This window comes from Fukomys damarensis, unplaced genomic scaffold (genome assembly GCF_012274545.1).
Source record: "Fukomys damarensis isolate Sample0158 unplaced genomic scaffold, DMR_v1.0_HiC HiC_scaffold_29, whole genome shotgun sequence".
In the NCBI taxonomy this organism is placed as follows: Eukaryota; Metazoa; Chordata; class Mammalia; order Rodentia; family Bathyergidae; genus Fukomys; species Fukomys damarensis.
In genome coordinates, this window is record NW_022900941.1 from 33,685,819 (window position 1) to 33,707,819 (window position 22,001).

The 22,001-nt window shown below is 33.7% G+C and overlaps 1 protein-coding gene across 10 annotated transcripts in view; it reads right to left on the bottom strand.

Annotated features, from left to right (window-relative positions):
* Positions 1-3,485: 3,485 nt before the first annotated feature.
* Prpf40a (pre-mRNA processing factor 40 homolog A) overlaps positions 3,486-22,001 on the bottom strand; it is a 51,039-nt gene continuing 32,523 nt past the window's right edge. For 4 of the 10 annotated variants that reach the window (XM_033757248.1, XM_010641409.3, XM_010641407.3 and 1 more), the window contains 16 exons: positions 21,686-21,794; positions 21,189-21,253; positions 20,624-20,788; positions 18,597-18,705; positions 17,627-17,777; positions 15,728-15,861; positions 11,959-12,073; positions 11,701-11,804; positions 11,500-11,616; positions 11,065-11,202; positions 10,664-10,759; positions 10,145-10,231; positions 9,968-10,064; positions 9,821-9,882; positions 8,467-8,598; positions 6,393-6,485 (listed from right to left, as the gene is read on the bottom strand). In XM_033757248.1, the coding sequence (XP_033613139.1) occupies positions 6,393-6,485; positions 8,467-8,598; positions 9,821-9,882; positions 9,968-10,064; positions 10,145-10,231; positions 10,664-10,759; positions 11,065-11,202; positions 11,500-11,616; positions 11,701-11,804; positions 11,959-12,073; positions 15,728-15,861; positions 17,627-17,777; positions 18,597-18,705; positions 20,624-20,788; positions 21,189-21,253; positions 21,686-21,794 (1,774 nt within the window). Of the gene's footprint in view, positions 6,486-8,466; positions 8,599-9,820; positions 9,883-9,967; positions 10,065-10,144; positions 10,232-10,663; positions 10,760-11,064; positions 11,203-11,499; positions 11,617-11,700; positions 11,805-11,958; positions 12,074-15,727; positions 15,862-17,626; positions 17,778-18,596; positions 18,706-20,623; positions 20,789-21,188; positions 21,254-21,685; positions 21,795-22,001 lie in introns of all 10 variants that reach the window. The other 6 variants (XM_033757247.1, XM_010641408.3, XM_033757246.1 and 3 more) reach the window with 3 other exon arrangements.

A 22,001-nucleotide genomic window follows, 5' to 3' on the forward strand; every position in this document is an offset into this window, starting at 1 on the left:
TTTTTTTTTTTTTTTTTGAGATGGGGGTCTTGCTATACTGTCCTGTCTGGTCTTCAACTCCTGGGCTTAAGTGATTCTTCTGCCTCAGCCTTCTGAGTACCTGTGACTATAGGTCTGTGTCACTGTGCCCATGCCCAGCTTCCCATATGAACTCTTTGGCAACCTGTTGTGTGGAATAACAAAATAGATTTTGGATATTATCTCTAATGTCATATTTATAAACTTACTGCTTCTAGAGAAATAGCACTCATTTTGTGAGATGCTATCCTAATTTAATTAGGGTGTTTTAAAAAAACTGGTGATACTGAGAATTGAACTGAGGGGTTTATCTGTAAGCTACATCCCAGGCTTTCCTCCCTTTCTTTGAGACACTGTCTCAAGTCAGTTGTCTAGGTGGACTTGAGCTTGCAATCCGTCTATCTCAGCCTCTTAGTACTGGGTTTACAGGTGTGCGCCATCACACCTGGCTTTAATTAGCTTGTGGTACAGATTATTTAGAGATTGTGGAACACTAGCTCCTTGTCCAGCATCCTGGATGATGTGCACAGCAGTTTGTCCCCCTCTGCACACAAATCACCAGAAAGCTTAACTAACACAGTAAGGTTTTCTGGAAGCAAGAAAAATTTATTTTAGGAAATCTCCCAGGTGGCCTAAAATATTTTTATAATCACTTAAAGAATCATTGTTAAAATAAATGATTATTCTGTCACAAATACTGTGTATACATCACATTTGTGACATGTGGCTGTTTTCGACTCTATTCAATTATCCTGTTTTTTTGCAAGTCTGTGAGGTAACCAACACTGGTACACATATGAAGAAACCAACTGAACATTATGATGTACCTGGTCCAGGGTCACACATCTGTTGTATCCAAGAGCCTGTACAAACATTGGTGTTTCTTCCCAACTCTGCACTTTGTAATATACCAGTTGTATAATGTAGATGCTTTATTTTATAAAAGGAGGAAATGTTACATTGTATAACTACTGATAATCTTCCTTATTTTGTACAAGTGTTTAAGATTTTGAAGGTCTTTAATATTCCACAAATGCAGAATATTTACAAACCTAAACCACAGCAATACTCCTAAATGAGGCAGATATCGTTAGGTTTAAAGAGCTGGGCATAGTGACACACCTATAATCCCAGTACTTAAAGAGGCTGAGGCAGGAAGATCCCCATGAGTTCAAAGTCAGTCTGAACTAGAACTACATTCTGAGAACTTATCTCAAAAAAAACCAAGTCAATACAGAAAAGATATGGTTAGGGGGTTTTATGAAAGATTCCCCCCCTGGTGTTAGGAAATGAATGTAGGCTCCTGTACAAGCTAAGTGTGTTCTATCATTGAGCCAAGCCCCAAGCTTCTAGCATGTTTTGTTCTTGAAATCCTCCTGCCTCTGCCTTCCCAGTACCTGGATCACAGGTGTTCACACTACTTTAACAAGCATGTGCCACTGCCAACACAGCTGTCCCATTCTAGGATATTTACTAGTGACCTATAATATTGTACCACTGCTCCACATGTGTGAACATTAAAATTCACTGCAATGCCCAATGATCATCTTTGCTTTTGCTCAGCACAGAATGGAACTCTATACCATCATTGACTACTTTGTTAAAATGTACTGAATTTTTTTCCATGGAATTACCTAATTTTAAGCTGGATAATGGTACTTTTATAATAAAAGCTTTAAACCTCACATATCTATTCAGTAATTGATAATTCTTGTTAGCTCTAATATTTCGGTTCCTTAGTCTTTATCAGGAATACCTACAAAGATGAATTTATCAATGTAGTTCATATGAAAGGATTAACTTATAATCTGAAGAAATAAATGCATGAAGGTGTTGATGTTACCCTTTTGAGGGAAAACTTTATCAACAATAGGCATTACACTAATAAAACAAGATGTATTAACTCAGAACTTATGAATGCTGCCAGAAAAATGTGCACACAAATCCAACTTATTTAGTAGAAAGTCATTTTTTTTTCTAATTACATTTATTTACAAAAGGTCTAACTATGTAACTGAAGTTCTTTACATCAGGTAAACAATATATAAACAGATGTGAAAATCTGATAATACAAACATGGAAAATCAAAATCTTGTTTCCTTGTTTACTCACCTTTCAGGACAGCCCTCAGTTCAGTTGTAGAGGTGGGCAGACTAACACCTAACAAAAATGTTTGCAGGCAGGACTAAAAGCATCTTTGGAAACAATGCACTTAGAAAAACTAAGTAACCACACGGAGTATCATCAAGAAATGGCTTGGTTTGACTCCAGATTGGAGATTGGGTTTGGAGTGGTTAGCTAGCTTTTCTACAACAGAAATAGCAAGTTTAAAGTACACCTAGGGTAATTATCAATTTAACAGTCAATTACCAATCATTGCAAATGAGATGGCCTTGAACTAGAACCCTCTGAGAACCACAAAAGCAACCTTAAAAAAAATGATTAAAAGAACTGAGGCAGGTAGACATGACTAATATAGAGGGCTAACCACAGTGTGTAGGTAATCAGAGCACAACCCTTTACTTTCTACCTCACCTTTAAATCAGCTCTAGTAAAATGGAGTACCTGCCATGGCAACATGAGTCATGCCTAAAAAGTAGCCCAAAATTAGTTTTCACCTTTGAACTTTGTATGTTCTCATTAAGAAGCTTTTAGACACTTCTGAATTAACAGTTAAGATACAGTCATTGACTATTACTTGAGGCATACCTCAATTATGACTGGATTTAGAGTTTTGGGTTGGTAGTTTATTGCAGTGATGCCTTTTTAGCCCTTTAATACAGGTGGGTACTATGGATGGTGGCTGAGTACATGTTACCAATTAGTATTTTACCTTCATTAAGTGCCTCCTGTGAGCCAGGCACTGCCCTAATTCACAGGCCAAATACACAGCCATAAATGGAAATAGACAAATCCCTGGTGTGGAATTTACATGACCACCATTTAAGTGAAAATAACTGGAAAACTTAACAAGAATAAGAAAGGTAAGAATTAGACTGGTATTGCCGTTATCAGAACAGAATGAAAATATAAGTCTCTTCTTAGAAGACAGTTCCATTAATCATGATGTTACTTTGCTTTACCTATATGTAAAATGAGTGCAACTTAACCTAAAGAATGAAATGTGACTAAATTAAAATCTGGTACTAAGATACATCCCCAAAGAAAAAATACTCTCAGATCCTAGGGGATTAGTGTATTTTGTTTCATTTTCATTTCTAAAGGAAAGTTTTTAAATGTTTCTACATTTACATTTAAATTATATACTTAAATATCCTATAAACTTAAAGGAATCACTCTTTCTTAAGTACTATTTGAATATGGTTTTTTTCTTATACATAATTGAAGATTTTTTTTTTTTTTTAAAGACAAAGTGTAGCTATGTATGGTAGTCTAGGCTAGGCTTGAATTTGTGATTCTCCTTCCTCAGCATCCTGAACGCTGGGATAATAGGCAAGTGCCACTATGCCTAGCTTAAAAATTTTTTTGTTTTTAAAATAAAGAGATGTTCTTTTCAGGATGCAAAAGCAAATAAATGTAGGTGCCTACCTAGCACTTAACTATTAGTACTGGACTAAAACCAGGAGCATTTACACAAATGCTTAATTGAAGTTTATATAGATGAATGAAAACTACAGATTATATAGTTTTAAATTGTACTTCCTAGGAATATGCACAGAAGGTATTTCAATTTTAGTTTCTTCATCCTACCACTATGAACTGATTGCCTTGTTTTATGATAATCCCTTTTCATCTTCTAGTTGTATAAAGTCAGATGTAATTAAAAAGTCAAGACAAAATAGCTGTAATTAATCACTACCAAATTTACTGGGAAACAAAAACCTTCAAAGTTGAAATAAAGTGTGATAGGGTCACTTCTTATTTTGAAGGCATTACATTATTTAAATTCACTCAAGAAAACCGTAAAATATCCATTATTTATTGGCTAAATTATCTAATCTCATGGACATTCAATTTTTCTAGCGTAAAAGTTAGGGACTGAGAAAATAAGAACTTGAAATACCCGAGGTTCTGATTGCGACTATGGTATCAAGTGTATTAGTAAATATAATCCAGTAATTAATGTTAGTGACACCGAGTAAAGATATACCCACATTTTAACAGTCTCAGTCTTCTGAAAATTATAAATTACTCTGAGAATAAAATGCTCTGCTTAATTATTTGTTCAATTTGATATTTCAGCATTTATCAACCTGAACATGTAAAAACATAATTACAGGTTAAAAATAGTCACTGAGAATAAAATCTTCCCATCTCGTTTTCAGATCTTTCTCTTAGCTAAAATCCATTTGATGGGATTAGAAGTAGACAAGGATTAGTCACTTCATTTAGCACTTTTTTTTTAAAGAGTTGCCATTTGTTCACTTTTAGGTCAAATTTTTTGCATGGGTGAACTTCAGGGATACATGGATTTCAGTTGCCTTAAAAGGGATCTGAGGATATTGTAAGATTTTAAGAAATACAGAAACCTATTTTGAGGACATGGTAAAACACCAGTAAGCTTTTTATTTAAATAGAAAAATAAAAAACTTTAAAGTTGTACTTTAAAAGTTATCATTTATGGAAGTAATGAAAACAATGTTTTAGAGATTCTAAAGTCTCCTGTGAAACATCACTAGTTTATCTCCCAATATCATATGCAAGTTTTAAAGATTTTACCACTGACTTCGAAGTCAATGACATAATTAGCAATCTTAGCTATCTTTAAAGTGGGACCTTTAAAACTTAAGTCTAGCCAATTTGTTGCCAAAGGTATTAGGTGTTTTGAACTAATATACAATAGGAGGCTAGCTTCAAGCAGTGTTCAAATTTTCTCAAAGCTAATGAGTCTCACTTTCTACAAAATCATATTTAACAGTAGAAAAAGGACCTCACCCCATTTTGAATCTTTAGTGGACACACAATTAAAATATGGGGCAGGATGGGAAAACAGTTGTCCCTGGTGTCCTGGTCAGTCCCATTTTCAAACTCAATAAGATGGTAAGGGCAAAACTTCCTTTTCTTCCAAATCTCATCTTGAAATAGGATCTCTGAAAGTGTTCAAATTAAAAAAACATAATAGCTAAGATCATATCAAAAAGACTAGGTGCTAAAGTTTACTTAAAAACATCTCCTGCACTGAAGGAAAATAGTATAAATTACATTATCAACCTTCAAAAGTTAGTATGTAAAGAGTATCTTCAAACCACTGCCTCTCTAAAATATTCCAGGAAATTTATAGGCGAAAAACAAAACTAGGGACCTCAAATTCACTGATTTATAATATTTTCAGATATTAAAAAGGGAAAATAAACTTCTGGGTAAGATTAAACAAAATTTCAGGAATGTAGTATCTTTGAAATGATACAATTTAGAGCTGAGCAGTGTTAAGTAGAAATAAATACTAGTACACACTAGAAGAGAAGGTTTAATAATTGATAAAAATGTACAAAAATATTCAAATCAGAAATGCTTTAGAATGTGTACCACGGAGTGAATACTTCAGTGAGAAGGGAAGGTAAAAGACCTCCTCAATGAAAAAAAGCAAGAGAAAAATTGGATTAAAAAAAAAGACAGCTGTTAAAGAAAATGTTTAAGCCCACATTGATTTTTCTTTTTTTAGACAAGGATTCTGAGTATATTGCAACTATCACTTTAAAATGTGGTGGCACATTCTTTAGTAGGTCCTTAAGGCAACAGATTTAAACTAATTTACAATTTGATTTGATGTTAACTTTTTTAAACATCACCTCAAAATAGATGCTCAAAATAATGCCCTCCTAATAGACTTTTTAAAATGTATTCAGATGTTTCATAAAAAATAATGGTGGCTTTATTATAATAGTGCATATTAGCACTACTACAGTTAAAGGTCTACACCAAATTTCCATCAAAAACACCTACTTTTCAGGAGCTCACCATAAATGATCACATTGGCTTTAACCAGTTGGGTAGTGCACAAAAAAGCAGTTTTATTGGATGCTGGTGCTTTTTTTGTACTACTGTATTATCAAAAATTTTTTATTATATCTTTAAAATCCAACTTCTACAAAGTAAATCACCTCATGACTTAGATTTCAGAACAAAGTAGAGACATCTGCAGTTATCAGTAAATTGCCACCTTTAATCCATCCTGCAGTGCCCTATGAAAGGGTCACAGACAGTTATGACTGTAGGAAAATATGATTCTTGATACAGAATCAAAAGTTATTTTTAACTTCCTTTGCTTTTATAAAGTCCACAATAACAATACTTAAATGTACTTTTTTCTTCTGATACAATTAAAACCCAGTGTTACTTAAAATGAACTTAAAATAGAGTCCCTGTTCTGAATTAGATTTTAAATCATACTGTAAACATGTATTTGGTATAATTTATTGATCATCGTCCAGTTGTTCCAAAAGGGTTCTTCTCCGCTTTTCTAATTCCCCTTCACTCAGTTCACTGCCAGAAGTATCCCAATTACCCTGTAAAGACATTGAACACAATGTGACAGTTAAGGTTAATATTCAGAAAGCTAAGAAGAGTAAATCTGAAAAAATCCAAAATGTAGTCTTTTCCACAAAAGTACACATTTCATATGGTTTAAAAACTAACCTATTCCCAAAAAGCCCATCAAAGGATTACCAATTAAGCATTCACAGGGGTTGCATTACAGGAAATACTTTACTTAGAATGGGACTTTTATACAGTGCTACTTTCAGCTTAATTAATATGTAAATCAGGAAAAATGGTATACCCTGGTTCCTTCCCTTTCTTTTAAAGAATGGAATGTGAAACATCTTGTTTCTGTTTAATGGAAGGCCAGGTGTTCTGTTTCTATTTAAAGGCCAGGTGTTAAATTTCTAAGTAATCTATATTATGTGGTCTGGTAAGTATTTCAGATGATAAAAAGTAAAGATATTATACTCCATTCTGATTTTTTTATGCTCAAATAACCAATATTTAAGAGCAGGCTGAGTAAGACTCAGGCTGAATAAACAAAAATACTGTATTATCTGTGAGATACAACATCTGGAAAGCAGAGTTAACCCATCTTCCTTCACTTCAGGAATTTTGTTGAGCCTACTGTTAAAGAAAAAGGTACTAGTAAGTCTGGAAGGAGCATGTACAATCTTCATTCTTTACTAAAGTTGTGAACCAAGCTCATCCTGATGCATGTAGCTTTTAAACAACAAAACACTGCCAAGGTCCCGAGTTTGATCCCCAGTACCAAAAATAAAATAAAATAAATAAATAAATAATCCCCTGGTACTAAAAACAAACAAACAACAAAACACTAAAGGTAAAGGGTAGGGGAAAGGGAATAAGGGAAAAGAAAAAATATGAGAAAATGAAAATATGGAAATAAAGTTTTTGTAAATGGGGAGGGGAGGAAGGGGTGAGCGGAGGAAGGGGTGAAGGGAGGGCAGGGACAAGGTGAAAAAATGAGAACCAAGACCTGTCATGTAAAGGTACAGGATCCCAGTAATGAATGTAACTGTACTGTATACGTAGAACGTACCAATAAACTCAATAAAAAGAAAAAAAAAATAAAGGTAGAGCCAGACTTTATCTACATAGTTAATGTTCTCAATAGCTCACAGGCATTACCTTTCTTAAACTCATATCTAAGAAATTTGCAATGCTAAGAAGCTTTGTGTTATTGTATGTTCTGTCATTTATAAATAATGTATATATGAGAAACCAAAGACTTATGCATCTTGATATTAAAATACTAACATGCTCATTTTCCTCATCCTACTCATTTGTGTTCACTCCTCTTCAATCAGCATTTCAAAATAATATTGGACTCAGGAACTATGAAAATGGTGTGCATGTGCAAAACCCCTGATTTAAGTCTCTTATATTTTATATTTCTTAAAAAACACAGCTAGGTGTGGTGGCACACACCTGTAATCCATCACTCAGTCTAAGGCAAAAGGTTCCAGGTTAGCCTGGTTAATTTATTGAGACCATCATGAAATTTTTTTTAAAAAAGGCAGGGGGCATAGCTCAGTGAGAGAGTACTTGCCTAGTACGACCTAGACCTTAGGTTTCATCTCCAGTACTGCAAAATAAATGAAACAACACAACAAAGAAAAAAATTTAAAAATCAGAAAGACAGTGTCCAGTGGCACTTCCTAATGCACAATGCAAAAGACCATATTCTTTCTTAGTGGGTTACAATACTATGTTCTTTTTTTTAAAGGAATATAAAATTTAGGAGGCTCAATCAAAGGTCATTCATAACCATAAATATGAGGTTTTTCTCATGAGTAGATAACTGAATTTTCATTGTTTTTTTAATGGTAGCAAACCTCAAAAAAAAGTCTTCTAAAAATATTTTTATGGATTTATTATAATCTCAGCACTTGGGAGGTTGAGCAGGACTACCATAAGTTCAAGGACCATAGCATCCATTTTTATATTTTGCAAATATAGAAATGACACTATTCTAATACTTACGGAATCCTTCCCAGTCTTCTTCTTAGGTGATTTGTGTTTTGATTCTGATCTCTGTCTACTTCTGTCCTTTTCATTTTCCCGATCTTTTTCTTTTTTATCCTTTTCTCGCTCAGCATCTGATTCAGGAGAGTCCTACATAAATAAAAAATACACGTTACCTTTTATGGTAGTATTGGGGATTGAACCCAGTATCCTTGCAGTGAACTACATCCCCATCCCTTTTTCATTCTGAGACAGGATCTCCCTAATTATCTAGGCTGAATTGAACTTGTGGTCCTCCTGTCAGCTTCTCAAATGCTAGAATTACAGGATGTGATAAAAATACCATTCTGTTTTTGAAAAAATCCTTATATAGGCAATATTTAAGAACATTCACATATAATAGGTTATAACGTTCCTAGATAGGTGAAATATAATTTAAATAGTTAATTTCAAGGATTTGATAAATGACCCCATGATTCACGGGAGACAGCTGGTCTTACCCATGAGAAAGGATGACATTCTCATAGGATAAAACACCACTAAAAGAGACTAATACTTCAGATAGGTCCTATCTATTATGTAAATGCAGACAGAAATTGCTTTTTGGTGTTGCTGGGGATCAAAGCCTTAAGCATGCCAAGTATGCACTTTATCACAGCACTATACCACCAGTTTAGATATTACATTTGGCACCAACCACCCAGTGCAGTATTAATTTATAGTGCTGCTGTTAGTGTAAACAAATATAAGGTTGATCACTGTATAATAAAATTCTTTCGGGGCCGGGGATTTAGCTCAGTGGTTCGGTGGCCTGCCTTGCAAGCGCAAGGACCTGAGTTCAATCCCTGGTACCCCCCCTGCAAAATTATTTCCTCAAAATCACTGAGGAATGTAAATGATTCTTAATTAGACATGTACAAATTTATGTAAACAGCATAAAATGAAAGACAATTCAAATTTGTGGTTCCCAGTAACAGCTCAGAATGTCACATCTCTTTTTCTTCAAGATTAGAAAAAAACCAGGGCAGGAATCCTAACACCGGTGTTAATATTTGTTCAAAGGTTATCAAATGATAATGGAAGACCAAAGTGAAGTACAACTATAGAACAGTAATACTTCAGTTCACAAACACTTCTTGCAAACAGTCTGGTTCACAAACAAAAGCATTTAGCAAAATTTTGCTTGTTTGCAAACTCCACACTGGTGACAAACACGACCACTGCCACTTCCCTACACAAACAAATGTAGCCATCTTCTCCCAAATTCCTTTCAAGTGTAGGTACCAGACTGAATTAGGAGCAGGTTCTTTGGCCATTGAGGCAACCGATGGCAAAAGTATGGGTGAAGTGTCAAAATCAGAATTGTGCTTACAGATTTATGCCTCCTCTTCTTGCTTTTCTTCTTATGCTTTTTTGATTTTTTATAACTTCTCTCTGAGGAACATGAAAGAAAAAACGTGTCAATTTGAGAAATCAAACCATCACCAATTTTAATAAAGTACTAACAGAAGATGCTCACCAGATTCAGCACTAGAAGAATGTTCTGAAGCAGAACGGGACTCTGATCGCTGTCTTTTTTTCTTTGAATGGCTGTCATCATCATCTGAATCTGATCCCTAAATAGTACAAATAACATAATTCATAACAATACTAATGACTGTTTTAGTACATTTCTGGTGCTAATAAACTTTCTTACCGATCGAGAGCGGGAACGTTTTCTATGATGTTTCTTAGATTTCTTAGAATGTTTCTTATTCTTTGAATGATGATGCTGACACTCATGCTACAGGGACAAATCAAGAAAGAAAATTTCAAGAATTTACATTTGCTTTACAGAGTAATATAGTTATTTTCTTTGTGGAACTGGGGATTGGACTCAGAGACTTCTCAATGAGCCATATCACATCCCCTTCCCCTACCAATTTTTTTTTTTTTTAATTTTGAGAACAAGTTGCTAAGTTACCCAGGCTAGGCTCAAACTTGTGATCGTCTTGCCTCAACCTGCCACAGTACAGGCCCATAGCACCAGGCCTGCCTTATAAGCCTTTCTTTATGCTACTAGCTTCAGCTTCATTTATTGCATCATAAACTTGCTTAACCATGCAACCTAACTACATTTGTTCAAAAACAGTGAATATTCACCAATATTTTGATCATTTTATTTTGTTTGTATATTTTGTAGTATTTCAGTAAATTATAAAAATATTAAAATTACCTCAAGGACATGCATAAAATCTTTAAATATTCTTTTTCTTTCAGACTCTAGAGTTATGTCCTCAAATGCTGGTTCTTTTACAAATCTCTCCCGGATCTGAAAAATTCCGATTTGAATACGTGAATACTAAGAAAAGTATAATAACATCTAAAAGGAATCATAGGAGGTAAAAACTGTGACTAACCCCATACCCTGAACATGAATTTGTCTTGATTCAAAAGTCCCAACCACTTTCAACAAATAGTCTTAAATGCAGTTTACTTTCAGTACATTATAAATATATTTAATATATTCTACACATAACTATCTTTTTTGTGGCTTTAAATAATCAAGGATTAAAAATATTTTCATTTTCAACTGTAAAAAAATGATTTATAGAAAAAATTTGCAAGTATACACACATCTTCCCAGACGGCATCCAACTCTATGGGGGGGGCAGCTTGTTTCAACATGCTCTTAAACGCAGATTCTTTTCGTTTCATTTTCCGAGCCTCCTCTTTTTCTCTTTCACGTTCACGGGCTTCTGCCTTTTCCAGTAACTATTAAAAAATTATATTTAATCAGTTTCAAAATGTAACTCCTGTTATTGAAATAATTCATTGTTCTCTTATCATTTAAAAGGCCCAATATCTACACCAGTTAATGTACACAAAGGAAGCTTAACACAGTACAGCATCTAAATATATTAATTTTTTAGCGTATCTGAAGTACTGTCTACTATTCTACCAGTTCTATTTCTATTCCCTCATCCCAATAACCCTGAATGTAAGCAACTCTTAGCTGAACAAACTGAAAACTACTACTAGTTACTTATAATAGTTAAAATGGTAACTTACACTATTGAAAGCCAACTTGATATTTCCAGCATCCAAGGTAGTTGATCTTTTAGTTGAACTAATTATTGCCACAAAATCTTCGAATGTAGTATTTACTTCAACTACAAATCCTTTATCCTGAAACCCAGAAATTGTTACATTTAATACATATATCCAAGCAATACTATAGGTTAAAAGGTAAGAATCAGTATATTTGTTTACCTTTAGAATGTCCTTTATTATCTTTTTTTCATCATGATAACGTGCTTTAAGATCCTCAACATAAAACTTGAAAAGATCAAGTGCAGTTGATCCTAATGAAAAAACTAAAGAAGTCAAAAGCTAGCTCTAACCAAAGAGCTGCAATTACTTTTTTTGTTTATAAAACAAAAATAAAGCACCCTTCCTCCACCACCACAATCAGTTTACCCGAGGGCCAATCCAACTACTAGAATAAATTTGGAAAGAAAATAATCTCACCAGGCTGACCAAGCATATTAGTGAATCTAATGTCAGAACTAATGGTTGGATACAATTCCATCCAAGATGACATAGAATGTAGTTGTCCATGTTCATGCAGTTCATCTAAAAATATCTGGGAGAAGGGTAGGAAAGCAATCACATGTGAAAAGTCATCTTTCGTATTAAATATAAGTGTAACATGAAAAAGAGTTAAAAAACAGCAGTACTTCAAACTATTACACCAATGTTATCTCAAACATGTTTAGATGCAAGAATTTCCTCTGATGAAGGTAAATGTATTTGGATTACAAAACATTTTCAGAGAAAAGAACTGTTCATTGTTCATTAACTCTCTAGGCTTCTATTTCCCATCCTTCAAGATAGAACATAATTTCAAGTTTAAAAAATACACATTTCTCAAATCATAACACTAAAGGATAAATACATATTCTTTCCTTAAAATATACTTTTTTCTTTTCAAATAGTACCTAGCGTATTCATTATTTTTATTTATCTTTTTAAACGAGTATGGGTTTCTAAAAGAATGTAGTATTTTCCCAAAGTAGTTTGGAGAGCCAGGATTCAAACCTGTCCCTTACTTCTTTTTCTTCACATTACTACTATACCCAAAATCTAAATCTTAAAGTTTGCTTATTCTGTTCCCTTCTTTCCCCCTCCCCATTCCTCACTTTCAGGGTAACCTGAGACCTCTTTCTATAGTTCCTGTTTCCCAAATCCCTAAGTGTTCAATCCTACAAAAAAATGCATGTAAGAAAATTATGACCCTAAATCCTATTCCCACAATTCCTATACACCTGCACTGTTCAATATGGTAGCTACTGATTAAATGTAGTGTTTAAGGACATAAATTATGGTTAGTGCGAACTACGCTATGCTATAAACAGTGACTTTTAAGGTTTAGTACCAAAAGAAAAAAATGAATTTCTAAAAATAAAAATACTGATAGGGTAAAATGTTAACATTTTAGATATAATCGGTTAAATGGGTTACAAAAACTAATTAAACATCAGTTGAATAAAAATTGCATATATAGCATATATATTTTCATTGGATCGAGCTGCCTTAACCAAGCATACATTACTCAGCTCCTCTTTACACAGAATATGTATATTCATATAGCTTTAGCACTCAGAAGTTTTCTCAAACTCAAATCTATTTTTTGTTCCTACCCTTCAAAAAAAAAGAATCCTGCCCATAGCCCACTCTAGTTGGTCACCTAAGTTCTTTACCTGCTCACTCCCTCTTAGAAACAATCTTCAGGGTTATTCTACAGGATATTAAAATCTACCCCATTCTATTATATGTGGTTTTCTAGGTTTGCTAGGCTTTGTTTCAGTTCCAGGTTGTTCAGAATCTACTGAAATCATGGAAATGTGACACTAAATCCATTTCAACAGTGGATTCTTTTAACCTAAAAGTCAGAATTTCCTGAAGACCTTTTTTTTTTCCTTAAGCAATATAGGCTGAAACTCAAGATGTCTGTACCTTCACTTTTTAAAAATCAATGGATATAGGGCCAGGGATTTAGCTTAGTGGCACTGCACTTGCAGCGCAAGGTCCTGAGTTCAATCCCCGGTACAAAAAAATCAATGGATAAGTAAAACGAATTCAGGTTAAAAAAGACATAAATTTTAGGGTTCTTATTCTTTTTCATTTATTAATTTCACTTTTTGTTAAGAAAGGCTAGTTTTCTACATTATGGAGAACAAGGTATTTCATAGATGGCTGAACTTGGTCCCCTTTTTTTCTTTAAGGAAGAGTTCTCAACCCTGGCACTATCAACATCACAAGTGATCTATCTAACTTTCTGTTTTGTCTTTTCTTTTCTTTTTTTTTTTGTGGGTAGAGGTGATGGTTGTGTACACTCTATGATGTTCACCATCATCTCTGATATACACACTACATCCCAACAACAACTTTCCATCAGTGACAACAAGATTTTTTCTCCAATAACAGTAAATTTTTCTTCCCTCTTTCCTTCTTTTTATTCACCATATATCTATTCATGTATGTGCCTGAATTCAAGCCTTCAAATATTTTGATTAATTAGGAGATATCCTCATCTTTCAACTCTTAATCTTTCAATTCTTAGTACATGGATTCTTAAGGCTCCAGTTTCAAAATTTGTTTCAGTAGTTCTGGAGTGAAGTCTGAGAATTTGAATTTTGGTAACTTCCCAGGATATGGGTTGCATCTAAGTGCATCTGCCGACAAGACAATGCACCTTTCTATAGTTGACATGAATTCAGAGTTAGTTTTAAGACTTAAAAACCACTCACCAGTTTGTCATGGACGTTACAAATATTGATTATTACTTGATTGGCCAGTGAGTATTCAATGAAAAGATAGAACACTTTTTCCACTCAGGACCACTTTTTTTTTTTTTGGCACTGGGAATTGTACTCAAGGCCTGATGCTTGGGCAGCACTGCACTGCTAAGCTACATTCCTGGCCCCATAAGCACTTCTTGTAAGTGCCAGTCTGATCAAGTAAATATGAGGGAAGGAAGTGAGAAAAGTTCTGTATCTCTGGCTTCAAAAGAACAATCCTTGTCATTTTTTCTGGGCTATAATGTGACCATGGGGACAGAATGCTTCTAATTTTGCAGTCAAGACTAAAGTTATAGGACACACTAGTTCTCAAACTATGGTCCATTACTATTAAATGCAAAATTTCAGACCCTACCCCATATCCTCTAAATCACATTCTTGGGACGAAGCTCAAGAAACTGGTTTAAATAATCTTCCAAAAGCTTATGTAGAAAATCATTAAGATAAAGGAAACTATGGGAATAAGGCGTTTTCATGGAGTAATGACTGAAATCAAGCTATTGGCTACAGCATTAATTCCCTTTGGTATGGGAGCTTTTTCTCAAAACCCCAACAGAGTGATTTTGATACACACTAAGTTTTGAGAACAACTGTAGAGGATGACATGTCTTCCACTGACCAAAAATGGTAATTATTTCAAGAAATAAGCTTATTTAAGCCACCATAACTTAGTATTTACCCTACTGATCAAAGAGCCTACATACAAGGCGACATGGATTAAAATTCTACCTATACAAAGTACTTGTAGAATTTAGACGTTACTTCACCTCAAGTCTATTTCAATTTCCTTACCTATTTAAATGGATAAAACAAAAACAGCACCTACTCTTAATGATATAAACATGTCACTGAAAACTGTCATTATATATATGTGAGTTGCAATTATAATTATTACAGAAATGAGTTAATAGGGGGAGATGTAAAATGTAAAAATTTACTGCTCTATGATACTCTTTGTTGAGCAAATAAAAGTGATAAAGAGATGAAAATCAGCAAGTAGCTAAAGGGCATGTAACCCCAGCTCCTATGTTCAGTGATTAAGAGATTATAACCCACTGTCAAAAATATACCAGCATATTTCCTATGTTCTGTGGAACCTATACATCAACTACTACTAATGATAATCACATATATCTTGCTTCTTCTAGTCACCCCTCATGCTGTTTTTCTCAACTGAAATCTTACCATATATCAATGCTCATTTTAACAGTGACAGTATGTTCCTTGCCTGAAATGCCTTTTTAGGGAGAAATACAGTAACTACTTGTAGTAACTAAATACTTGTAGAAATGTGTACGGGTCTTCCACAACTTAGGCAAATGACTCTGAAACATATTGTTCACATCATTCACATTCAAAATTAAAATTGTTCATATCACTGTTCAAACTCAGGAATGACACTATAAAACTAAGCTGTAAAAAATTTTTTCTATCACCTGAAAAGACTCTCTATTTTTACGCTGCCGTCTCCTTTCTCTCAGCAAACTCTTCTGTTTTTCTTCTTCCTCCTCCTTTTCTAAGGCCCGAATATGCTCTTCAAAGCAAATTAATGCATCTTCTTTATCCATGTCTAAAACATTTTCAGATAAAAATTACAATTTCAAATGTCAGGAGTTTATTCGCGTTAATTCTCTACAAATTATCAATTTACCTTTCAAAAAATACCTGTTCTTAAATGACTTGCAATGTTAAACAGGGAAGTTCTAAGAAAAATTATCAAAGAACTCACTGCAATGATGACAGAGTATGCCTATCACAAAATAAAAGTAAATCAGGAATATAATTCTCGCACTTTGCAGAGCAGTCATGTATCACCTTGCACACACACAATCAATGCATCAAAAGAATTTGGCAATTTTGCAATTTCATCATTGATACTTTTCTTCTTTTGCAAAACTTATTAACTATGAGTTCAGGGTATAGCCCAGTAGAAGGTAAAGTGCACACCAGGCATGAAGTCCTGGGTTCAATTCCCAACACCACACATGCACATAGAACTTCCTACCTCAAGAAATGACATAAGTAAAATGTGATCATTTATATAAAGACAGCTAAGCACACTTTCCAGTTTGAACTATAATTTACTCATTTCAGAAATGATCTGTTAAAGACAAAGTGGATTTCCAAAAAAAATTTGAACTGAACCACAGAACTCAAATTAGAATGAACAGACATTTCTCAAAGAAGTAAAAGCAGCAAATAAACATATAAAAAAATGTTCAACTTCACTGGTCATTTGAGAGATGCAAATGAAAACAACACTGAGATTCCACCTCAATCCAGACAGAAACAATGGCTGCTCTCATGAAATCAACCCATAACAAATATGGCAGGGTTGTGGGAAGAAAGGAACCCTTCTCCATTGTTGGCGGGAGTGCAGACTGGTGCAATCACTGTGGAAATCAATATTGAGATACCTCAGAGAACTAGGATTAGAGGTCCCATTTGATCCAGCTAGTTCTCTGCTGGGTATCTTTCCAAAAGACTCACACCACAGTGATATATGCCTACCCATGCTTATGGTGGCACAGTTTGTAACAGCTAAAGCTTGGAAACTGGCAATTTTCCCATCAATTAGAGACTAGATAAAGATGATGTGTTTTTTTTAATAAAGTGGAGTCCTACTCAGCCATAAAGAATGAGAACCTAGAGACATTAATAGCTAAATGGATGCACAATGAGGCAATACTCAAGTGAAATAAATAGGACACACTTGTGTAAATACTGAACAGTTTCCCAGGTGTGAGAAACAAAATGTAAATAAGAATAAAAATGTACAATTGATAATGTGAAACAGGAAGAAAAGGTCTAAATATGGTAGAGGAAGTGGGAAGGGTAGGGGAAAGGAAAGAAGGGAAAGGAAGACAATACGAGAAAAGGAAAAAATGGAAACAGTCTTTGTAAATAGGGAGGAGTAGAGGGGTTGAAGGGAGAGCATGGGAATGGGGAAAAAATAAAAACTAAGATACATCATGTAAAGGTACAAGATCGCAATGATGAATGTAAATGTACTGTATACCTAAAAGGCACCAATAAACTTAATGGAAAAAATATGAATGAAAATTAATAAAAAAATTTGTTAAAAATTTCTCTGAGATGGTGTTTCAACTACGTATTTCAGGCTGGCCTTGAACTCATGGTGATCCTCCTGCTTTAGCCTCTCAAGTATTGGGATTACAGGCATATGCCAACATACCTGGTTAATAAAACATGGTTATCAGAGACAACTACATAAAACTGAATTAGTGATCACATATAAAGTGAGAGCAACAACTCTTTGCTGCTGCAGGATATACTGTTTCAACCCATTCTTCTTATTTAGCCATTATTCTTACTCTGTAACTCTTCATCTTCTGCAAAAGTTGGATTATCCATCAGATACTGCTGGGCCTCAGACCAAGTGGTAGAGTATGTTACGTTAGCCATATTATCAAGTATATTTTTTAAGGCTTCCCAATTTCTCTTTCGCAACTGCTTTGCTTGCTCCTACAACAAAAGTATAAATAGATCTATGAAATTTAAAGAAACTGAGATATTTCACTTGTACTTAGTGAAGGTTTCTTTACATTCTAACTGAAAAACCAATTTCAAATATCATGCATCTGTTTTAAATATCCATGCTATTTGTTTTGCCCATGTCCTTGCCTACATGCTTAGCATGGTACTTAAGTGCCAATTTTACATCCCTCCAAAGGCAGCATTTGGAAACCATATTTAAGTTTCTTTTAAACTCACACCACAAACCTCTCTTAACACCACTGTGGACAAGTCCTTTAATGGGTAAATGCTAAAGTTTATACTGATCTTCAGATTATGCAAAGTTTTAAAATACTTGCATTTACATATTTTCCGGCAAAACTGGACAAAATTACACAGTACAAAAAATACATAAATAAAGCAAATGTTTTAAAAACCTATCCTACAAGTTTAGTTCAGTGTGAACAGCATTTTACTGCCTTTCTTAAAGCAGAATGATCACATTATAAGTAAAAACCACTATCAAAACTAATATGCTTAAAAAGTTACTTTCTTTTACAAAGTGAGTGTACAGCAGCCAATTAATGGTAATAGTTGGATAAATCAGGGTGTACTGTGACTATATCATTACTTATCATGTTAGGTGAAGAGGGATGAACTTTACAATTTTAAGAGCTGTCCATTCTGTCTTTAAATCTAACTTCTAATAAACGTATCTCTTGCACTATATAAACTAAGCAACAGAAATGGATGTGATATAAAGTAACTCCTCGCATTTTCTTATAAGATACCTTTCTATAAAAACCATTAACTAAGAATAAATGATACCTTTTCTTTTTTTGACAGAAAGAATAAAACATCTTCATAGATTTCAAGACGATCACGTTCTGATATTGCATTCCAGACTTCCAACTCTCCAAACATTTGCTCTGCTTTTCTAGTCATTTAAAAATAAATGTTACTTTTAATTTACTGTAAAAATTATATCATTTAAATATTAAATTAAATTTAAAATTACTAAATGAAACAGTTTTTTCACTCAAGTTCATAACCGTATTATAGTTTTTTGGTTTTTTTGGTAGTAAGAATCTTTACTGAAGTTAATTAGGGTGACCAAGTGTCTCAGTTTGCCAGGAACTATATGGTTTAATAAGGTAGTATTTCTTAACATTAAAAGTGGGAAAATCAGCCAGGCCTGGTGGTTCACACCTGTAATCCCAGCAGTTTGGAGGCTGAGGCAAGAGAATCACTGTGAGTTGAGACCAGCCTGGGCTATACAGTGAGTTCCAGGTCAGTCTCAACTACATAGCAAGACCCTGTCTCAAAAACCTAAATAAATAAACAAACAAACAAATAAATAAATAAATAAAATTTTTTTTAAAAGTGGGAAAAACATTGAGAGAATTTCTGGAAAAATGGTGACCAAGAACAAATCAGCTTCTCTTGAGATTTGGAATACAGACACTGAAAAATAACTTGGGGAAGAAAGAGAGAGAGGCAGAAAGAGAGAAAAAGAATCTGACAGAAAGCTATTATAGTTTTGATAGTAAAGAAAAGTACCCTTTCTCCTTAGAGAAGATTATTCCCACTGAGCACTACATTGTGTTGGTAAACTTACCTGTTTTCTTGGGGTAGCTAGACTACCAAATTAGCTACAGAATTAAAGTACAGATTTCAAAAGTTAACTCATAAAATATGACAATATAAGAAAAACAAAGTCCTTCACTAAGGCTTTTCTAGAATGAAGAAAACAAAAAGAAAAAAAGCTTAAAAACTTATTACAGCCGGGCGTGGTGGCACACGCCTGTAATCCCAGCACTCGGGAGGCTGAGGCAGGAGGAGCACTGTGAGTTTGAGACCAGCCTGAGTTACATAGTGAGTTTCAGGTCAGTCTCAACTACATAGTGAGACCCTGTCTCAAGCACCACCCCCCCGCCAAAAAAATTTGTTACAGAATTTTCTTTATTTTTTTGGTACCAGGGATCAAACTCTGGTCTTTGCAATTACAGAATTTTAAATATTGAAGTACCCCAATCTTAAATAATAACTTAAACTTAAGCATGCTATACACAAAGGCTGATCAAAATACACTCAACTCATTGCCACATTTTGAGGCAGTTCTGTAAGTCTTCTTTCCTACGTGTATCTTTACAAGGTGTGATTAAAAAATACAGTGAATGCTGCTAGTCAATGTCATATACAAAACAGAAAGGCAGACTCATAAAAACATTAGTGTGTCCTCATACACCTTTTTCACTGATGTGGCTCTTTCCCAAAGTAAAAAATGGTCATGAAAGATATATGTTTTGAATGGATTCAGGATATTGGAACAGTCATGAAGTGTACCTTTAAAGACACTCACAAAATAGGACATCCAGAACTGTGGCAAGAGTGATGAGATGACTGAAACAAGAGACTATTTTGTGAGGGATTAATGGCAAACTGTCTTTTATTACAATCTTTTTTTTGAAAATTATACATTGACCATATTTTTCAATAATACCTTGTAAATGTAAATTTTATAAATGTTATACTTAATTAAAACATCTTACCTTCTATCTCACTAATAATAAGTTTAATCCTCTTCATAAATACATATTACTTCATAAGTACAATAGTCAAGCTTGACTATTAGTCTTTTCCCCTTTTTCTTCTAGGCTAATTAGTAACTCAAGTCTACAAGTTAAATTTCACCTAACTGCTGCTTGTACTCTACGAAAGCACCACATTCACTGTATAAATCAGCCACAATTATCTACCTCCATTTAACACATTCACTGTGGAATACTTAGTACACTTGGCAAAAAGTATAACAATATGGTAATCATAGTCCATGCATCATTAAAAAATCTTACTTATATCTGGTTGTAGAAGTCATTTTCTCATGATTTTCAAGAAAACGCTGAAAGGATTCCTTAGCTTCTTTGTATTTTGATCTTGCTTCTTCTTTTTCTTCTTTCTCTGTCTGGACTTTATAGGCATTAAAGGCCTGCTTTTTCTCACTCAACTTTGCTAAAGCACTAAATAATAGAAAAATATCAATAGTATATATAAGTTAAAAAAAAAAAGGCAGAAGAAGCAAATGTTTCTGCATTGAAAATTAGTACAATTATTTTCATACATAAATTAAGAAAATTTCTATAATGTACTATACACAAGAAATGGTTCTTGAAAGTAATTTTTAGTTTTCAAATAATTCTAACTTCACTACTAGCAGCAGTCAAATTGTATGACAACCCTTTTGTATTTTTTTGATTTATAATCCTATCTACGATAATGGAAATGATCTTTGATTTATACTTTATCTAAAATAATGGAAGTGAATGGGTTTTAACGAAGTTGTACCATTTTAACAGTATTTTAAATGTGCTAGGCTTTTTATGCTCAATGTGAAAACTACATAAAAACTTGTAATATTACCTGTATCGTGGATCGTTAATGATCATTTTCATAGCTTGCTCCCATGAAGCATTGGATGGTACCCGCTGAAAATCATTTAAATAAAAATTTTACATCTCATATAAGTATAAAGTCCTTTAACAAAGAATCAAGTATAATACTCACTGCAAACATCAATGCCCTTAAGTAGAAGTTTTGAAAATTTCTAAGAGTTTTTTATGGAAGGCAATTCTGTAATATACCTATTGACTGAAAAACTGAAATTTAAACAGAATAGTTTCTTTAGACCAAAGATTAAAAGATAACCAATGACTGTAAATAAAGTCTTTGATTAAATATTAACATAGAAATGTGCTTGTGTAGTACCTTTTTGAATGTTTCACCAAAAAAGGAGACAAATTTAGTTAATAATGCTCATGAGATTATGATTACAATAAAGGCATCAAAATGATGAAAAGGGTAATTTTTGTTTACTAGATAATTATTAAATGTCACAAAAAAATCTGTTATGTCAATACCTTTTCTTTCAATAATTCTTTGAATGCCTGCTTTGCCTCTTCCTTTGTATTCCAAGTGTATGTTTTTTTTGTTGGTTGGTTCTCTTCCTCTTCTTTTTTGGGAGTAAAACTAGGGAGAAATTTATAAATATATGATTTTGTAACAAATATTTGCTTCATTTACTTAGTACATTTATTTATTTATTTTTGGAACCAGGGATCAATCTCAGGTCCTTGCGCTTGTAAGGCAGGCAGCAGAACCACTGAGCTAAATCCCCAGCCCACTTAGTGCTTTTATATTAATACCTTAATAACTCTGGGAAAGTACATAAAATTT